The sequence below is a fragment of the Psittacula echo genome (genome assembly GCF_963264785.1).
Source record: "Psittacula echo genome assembly, chromosome: 17".
Taxonomy (NCBI): domain Eukaryota; kingdom Metazoa; phylum Chordata; class Aves; order Psittaciformes; family Psittacidae; genus Psittacula; species Psittacula echo.
In genome coordinates this window covers 8,384,865-8,392,094 of record NC_137753.1, presented here as the reverse complement: position 1 = coordinate 8,392,094, position 7,230 = coordinate 8,384,865, and the positions used below count along the sequence as shown (strand labels likewise).

At 48.8% G+C, this 7,230-nt stretch overlaps 1 protein-coding gene across 3 annotated transcripts in view; it reads right to left on the bottom strand.

The window, feature by feature from the left end:
* Window positions 1-1,664: 1,664 nt before the first annotated feature.
* PAX7 (paired box 7) overlaps window positions 1,665-7,230 on the bottom strand; it is a gene marked incomplete at both ends in the record, with an annotated part of 98,935 nt that continues 93,369 nt past the window's right edge. For all 3 annotated transcript variants that reach the window (XM_080631349.1, XM_080631348.1, XM_080631350.1), the window contains 2 exons: window positions 1,665-1,780; window positions 5,767-6,013. In XM_080631349.1, the coding sequence (XP_080487475.1) occupies window positions 1,665-1,780; window positions 5,767-6,013 (363 nt within the window). The remainder of the gene's footprint in view (window positions 1,781-5,766; window positions 6,014-7,230) is intronic.

The window sequence follows — 7,230 nt, the reverse complement described above, 5'->3', positions numbered from 1 at the left end:
ACAGGAAGGTGAGGAGGGAAAAGTCTGTATTAGACATCATCTGCTCAAGAATCATCAAGGATCATCACCACATGCAAAAGGGAAGCTATTTCGAAACTCATGTGGGTCAGGCCTTAGCAATAACCTCTTATTGTTGGCTGCTTTTATCTGAGCACTGTGCTGAGCAGATTTGTGAGGCGATACAAAAGCGAGAGCACCGGCTGCTACAGGGAAGTGGGGTGATAAATCCAGAGAATAAGATCTGGCTTAGAGAGAGAGAAATGCTCCACCACCCAAGTGAAAAGCAGAAGGAAGGGAGAGACTGAGTTGTATGGAACAGTACACGGAATGAGAGTGGCAGGGGAAGAGCTGGGAGGATGGACAGGGGCACACATTTCTCCTGCTGTTGGTACAGTAAATCCTTCCCTGTAGTACAGATAGAGGCAATGCTGCAGCTGAGAGCACCTTTCCCTCCTAGCTTGTGTTAGAAAGACTTTTCAGACATCTCCTCTCTGACTCCACAGTCACATTCATCCCTCAGTGAGAGGCAGCTGTGCGAAAGCACCTCCAGAATAAGCCCCATTTTCTTTCGGGTGGCCCTTTACTTGTAGAAGAACCTGGCACTGTGCACTGACCCCTCCAAGCAGGCAGCTAACAAACACCTCTGACTCTTCCCTCATCTTTGTTCTCATGGCCAGCTTCTCTCCTGCTGAGTGAAGGAAGGGTCACTGACAGTCCTCGCCCTTCTCAACTGGATGGGCAGAAGCTCCAATGTGATCGGGTGTATCTGATGCCCTTCCTCTGTGTGTGCAAGGCCAGTGTTCACTATCGCATCCCCTGCTGCTGTCTGATGCCAGTGTCTTTTCAGTGATAGTCATAAATTGGTCCCTAAGAAGAAAAGTAAATGTCATCTCATGCCTGTGCCCATAATCTCCAGTCCTCATGCAGCAATTTACATTTACACTTTCCAAAGGTCCCAGGCTGGACGGACTTACACCCTGCCCCTGCGTAGCAGCAATATGGCCTTGTTTAGCCCTGCTTTGGGAAGCCATCAGTGAGAACAGAAGGGTAGCGGTGGAGGGGGGGAATTTGCTGTCACTTTAACATATGTTTTATGGTTTTCATTTGTCTTTATGGTGTCTTGTTTTGTTTTTAAACAAGTTCTTATGTTTGGTCCATTGGTCTTCTGTGGTCCCGAATTACATCACCCTTAGTGATCAGCTTGGTTATTCTTTCCTATACAACATTCACCAAATTTACAGCAATGGAAAGAAAAGGAAACAAAAGGAAACATTTCATTTTTACAAAGAAAAAAAGATCATTTTGGCTTTGACTATGCCAACTACCTAGATCAATGGAAAGTCCTTAAGCGTGGGCAAAATGCCATGGCCAGATAGGTTAGAGGGAGGGCATGAGCTTGGGGTTAATAAATGTACCCAACCCATTGTCTCTGGCCATGGAGGAGTCAGGTCACAGAGGCCACGCTTGCCTCTGGAATGAGGAGGAGCTGGAGACTTGGAGAGCCTTTCCCCTCTTTCCCGTCTCCTTCACAGCTCAAGTTGGTGCAAGGTGGAAGGGAATTGGGAAGGAGCAGGGTCTGGGTACAGGTAGATCCCTGGAAGGCTGGTGGTGTTTCTCCAGTGCTACCAAGTTGCTGGAGTGGGTTGTTGGCACAGTCGGACTCTTCAGTAAGCTTGGCCTGTCTCTACTGGTAGGAGGCCCAGAACGGCTGAATGTTCTCCCAGCTTCATCCTGCGCTGTGTGGACAGACTCACGTTCTTGGCCAAATAATCAACAGCAGCTGAAGAGGAGGGGAAAGAAGAGGAGGGTGAGAAAACAGCACAACGTTAGCATGCGGTGGAAGGAGGTTTTCAGCATCAAACGGTGTGTAACCAACAGAGCTTGCAAATAGATTCATACTAAGAGGCTCAGTGCACTGGTTATCACAGACATGAGGGTCCTGCAAATGGGTGATGACCCTGCCAGAAATACCGGATGGGACAGATGCTGCTGGGGTTAAGCTGATGTGCAGAATGCCCTCTGTGTGTGCTGCTGCAGCCCCTCGAATCTCTCCGTGAAAAGAGCTAAAACTCTACTTCTGCCATTGAAAATGGTGTTTCCAAGGGAGCTGCCTGAAGATGAGCCTGAGCAGAAAGCCAGTGGGATAAGCCTTCCAACCTCACCTCCCTGTATCATCTCACAGTGGCAAAGCCAACTCCTGCGCTAGGTGTAAATGACTCCAGAGATTCCAATGGAAGCTCAGAAAGGCTGGACAGGGCTTGAATCTGACTCGCTGCTTCGTGCTGACTCATCTCTGCAAGCTCTGCTGCTTGCCTCCATCCACCCTTCCTAAGGGAAAGCGCTTTGCTTGTCTGCATCTGGGTGAGAAACAGCAGCCATAACTCCTGAGTTGCTGCTTAACCTGTACCCCAGCTCACCTGATTGCCCCATGGTCTGAGGGGCAAGAGGACCAGGGGCAGGATGGTGACATTGCTCATTAGCTGAGCTTCAGTCAAAGTCTTTCCCTTTCACTAGCTTTAATGTCTCAAATTAGATTAATAAGGAGCTGGCAGGAGATGTACAATCGGTGCCAATGAGTAAACAAATTTCAGCCATCAACGTCTTGTCAGGCGCCTGCCCCAGAGGAGGTCCCTTCCAGGCACAAATTCTTATTAGAGTTGTCATATCTATTAGAATTCCTTTCACGCTTCTGCGTTCCATCACCGGCATCATTAACACAGCTCCGGCCTTTGGGAACTGAGAGGACCACATTAATCTGGCATCCCTGCTCCTCACCGGCTGGGACAGCGCAGGCTTGGCTCAGGTTGAGTTCTGTGGGGCTGAAGGGAGGTGGGCTGGGGAGTTTCTGCAGGCAGCAGGGTCTGAAGGAGCTCAGTGAGGCAAGTGGAGCTGGTTCTTCCCATGGACCAGGGTCCTGGGGCAGCTCAACTCGGGTGCTGGGCTCTGTAATGTTGTGTTATGGTGCCTCCAGTTTCAAGGGTGGGGTGTACACAGGATTAGACCCCAAGCTATGGCTCTCATCCAGACCTTGGTCCCCTGATATGTCAGGTAACCACATTAAATGTCTTTGAGAGGGTGCAGGTGAAGAGGAAATTCACTCCTCGGCCACACTGTGGGTGGGGTTTGGCCTCTGTTGCTGTTGTCACCTGTGCTCTGGGTTGAATTCAGATGGGTGTTTGGGAAGAGAAGGACATAAACAGCCAGAGCTCTGGGGAAAATGGGAATTTGATGGCAATCCCACCCTTCTATAACAAACCTGCTAACCTCCCAATAATTGCTTTTTGTGAGAAGAGCTGAAAGGCACCAGGGTATCCCCCACCAGAAGTCAAAATACAGTTTGTTGGTTTAATACAGTGGAAGCCAAAATAAAACCAGAAACCCACCAGAAGTACTCTGGGTGTTTATTTGCTTATGTGAGAGAGAAAGTGTGTCTGGGTTCGGGTTTCTAAAACAGAGAATGAGGCGAGAAGTGGGGGGAGAGACTCCCTGCAGGTCAGTTCCAAAGCCTATCAAAGCTACAGAGCTCTTATTTACCAGACCTGGTTACGTCCTCTGTCATACAGAGCCTACCCCCAAATTATAGCACACCCCCCCCGTTTTTATTGTATCAGTGTCCATTAAAAAGAGTTCTGATACTTGTTTGCTGCATCATAAAAGGAAGAAACGTATGATTTGAACTGAACATCAATAATGGTCTTGTGGAGGTCATCTCCCATGGATCAGCATTGAAACAGCATTTGAAAAGAAGCAGAGAAGAATCAAAAAGCAGGAAGAATTGAAGTATCTGCTGAACACAACATGCACCAAGACAAGGAAAAGTGTTGTTATATCAAGGGCATCTTCATGTAAGTGATTGCTCTGACAGGACTCATTACCAATGAAAACTGTTTCCACGCACAGAGATTATTGTAAATGGGACTCATTATAAGAAAGTTTATAGGAGCAGACTTACCTATTGCCCTTGCAGAGCTGTAAATGCAAATATCTATAGGCAGATGTGCTCACGTGTGGGATTTCACAATAATCTAGTTCTCACCTCAGAACAGCCACTGCTGGTTTGTGCTGCACCTGCAGTGCAGTGTGGCTCTGGCTTTGGCCACTGTGCTGGGGGGGACCCCAGCTCCTGGCACTGGGAAGCAGTGGCACCATGGATGGTGTGTGATGGTTTCTCACCTACCTTCCTTGCCCCAGCAGGAAGAACTCCATCACTTGTGACCTGCATGTCTCTAAGCACGGGACATGGCTGGACTAACACTGTCAACCACACAAGGCTTGCTGCTGGGCTCTCCTGCCTATTAATAGGAAAACATTCTTGTTCCAGACTGAGCCCAGTGGGTTCTGAACTGGACTGGCAAATAGAATGGTGTCCAGCAGATAAAAGGGAGTGCTGGGACAGCAATCAGGCAAGTGGGGCAAATAACACCGTAAATAGGGCTGCTGAGCAGTTGTTCATCAGCACAAGGAGAGGCCCAAGTGAAAATTCCTGCAGCAAAGCAAGACAAACCCTTCTTTCTCTTTCCTCCTCCTTTGCTGGAGAAGGAAAACGTCGCTTGTCCTCCTTACTTTATTTTTTACACACATGGGTGTGACTAACGTCTTGCCCAGGGGAATCTTTATTGGAAATCCATGGTATTGGAATTTGTTTAAGATTTTTATCAATAGCACGTGTGTCCAGCCTCACATCCAGAAGCGAGGGGAAGGTCAAGGGGTCACAGATCAAACTCCCGAAAACCAAAAAGAGGGGGGCTGTGGGGAAGCAGCTATTGATCCCGTCTGCTGCCACAGCCGGTTCTCATTTAGCTGGAGAAGTTAAAGACATTAAAGGGCTGTGACGGAGAGGGGAATAAAAAGCCACAGCCAAATGGAAGGAAAGGTCACTGAGGACAAGCTATGGGCAAAGCAGGAGTGCTCCCGGAGGAAGAGGATGCACCTTTAACCCTCCATGGATCACTCTCTCACACCACCACACTTATTATTAGTTTAACACCAGCAGGTGAGCCCTTTGCCAGGCTCGCTGGTGTTTGCATGACCCAAGCATTCAGGAGCAGAAACAGACCCTCCCCGGGTCTCTCTGCCTTTCAGGGCTGAGGTTTAGCTTCAGGATTACAATTCCAGGCTCACTTCAGCTTTTGCAGAAGCACAGCCCATTGACAGGCATTGCCTTGATGTGTTTTGGAGCAAAACCTTGAGGTACGGGCAGGGGAGGAAGAGATACATACACTAAGGGATGGCATTAAAATCCCAGCGTTCCTTTGGCTGAGCAGGGTAAACACATTGTAGGGCTTTTGGAGAAGCAAGAATTGGAGATGGAAGGAGACAGGTCTGGAAGTTGTCTTTTTCTAATAGAAATGTTGTACCTTAAATATTTCAGTGAGGACTTTTGAATCGGACTGTGAGGGTGTTGGGGAGGCTCTGTGGAGCAATCTCTATCTGTGTCTGATGAGCACATTCCCTTTTTCTCTCTAGATTAACAGATTTCTTTACTGGTCTTTACCGTGAGGGTGGGGAGGCACTGGAACAGGCTGCCCAAAGAAGTGGTAAATGCTCCATCCCTGGCAGTGTTCAAGGCCAGGTTGGACAGGTCTAGTCTGAGATGCCCCTGTCCATGGCAGGGGGTTGGAACTAGATGATCTTAAGGTCCTTTCCAAACCAAACCATTCTATGATTTCTATAGAAAACCCTTCCAATACAATATCTATACCTTCTTACATTCCCCACGTCTCTTCTCCTGCTCCTGTGCAGGGGGAATGAAATCACAGCACTTACTTTGTCCATACTGTCCATACTGGTAGCCAGCCACTGGATCCACGCTGTAACTGGTGGTGCTGTAGGTGGGAGGACAGTAGGACTGGGAAGTTGGGAGGCTGTCCACGGACTTGATGGAGTCGCTTCGCTGGCTGCAGCTGGCAGAGATGGAGTTGGTGGTGTCCAAGCCACCGTGAAGGGGAGAGATGGAGAAGTCAGCCTGCGGTTGTGGAGGAACCCCGCTGGGGTTGCTCAGGATGCTCATCACCTGCAGAAACACAGGAGACAACATGTCAGTGTCTGGAGGAGAAAGGGGGGTTGTGCAGCTGCCTTCATGCATACTAGGGAGCAAGAGTGCACATACGATGGTGCTCTATCATTATAAGAGACAGTATCAAAATAGGTTTGGCCAGGCTTCAGAATGAAGGTCTGCTTCCATCAAAACCAACACACAGACCCCAGAGCTGGCTCTAATGCTTAGTCCTTAGGACTAATGAAAGTCCTTAACAGGGATAACTGAGAAGCTCCTTCAAGGCACACTCAATCTTTGGTCTTTGCTCACCTGCCAACAATGTTAGCTGTTGTGTTAGTCCTTTTACAGTGTTAGTGCTGTTCAGAATGAACACCAGAGAAAGGAAGAAACTTGGGCCAAACCTGTTTAGCACATACTGCCATGAACTGAGGACAAGCATCCCCTCCCTTCCTAAGCACTGCCCTGAGGGACACAGAAGACAGGGAGCAAAAATCCCTATTTTCCAAAAGGGACACTGAAGACAGCTCCTTTCTTTGGAAGTCTTTGGGGCTTGGTTTGCAAAGGTCCCCAACCAAACCAGATGCAACCCCTTTCTGGCTTTGATGCAGATTCAGCTTCAGGAACTAAAAAGTCAAAGTTCTCTTTCCCCTCCAATGTTTAAGGATAACAGGTCCTGGTTCGGCTCATTTCAGTGGAGTGCTTGCTTGGGAAATGTAATTAAATTTGCACACAAACGCTCTTCCTGCTTTGAGACCTGAAAACAGATGAACTTTTTTCCTCTTTTGCAACAAAAAATGCCAGATTTGTTCCTGCAGGTGACTTTGGGGTAAGCTGCTGCCCACTGGCCTTCACACAAGGACCCTGATCCGCCAGCGCTCTAATGCAATTGCCTTCTGCAATCAGCCAAATTACCCCCGGGCTGCCAAGTTAAAAGTGGAAAGAGTTTGCAGGAGCGGGGCTGTGGCGAGGGGAGGAAGGGAATTCCTGGTGCCTCTTGGTTGATCTTGCTGGAGTTGTGCTGGGGAAGGAGGGGGGGAGCAGGGACAGGCCCTCACCTCAGGGGGCCAGGCCCGCGCTCAGATGCCGAGCGGCTGAACCCCTCCGAATTGAGCATAACCTTATTGACATCAATTAAAGTGGCAAATTGGAAATATTTGGAGCCTGGCAAGTGGTAAAAAGAGCCCTTTATCCCCCACCAGAGGCCTGGTGAGCTATTGTGCAGAGGATACATT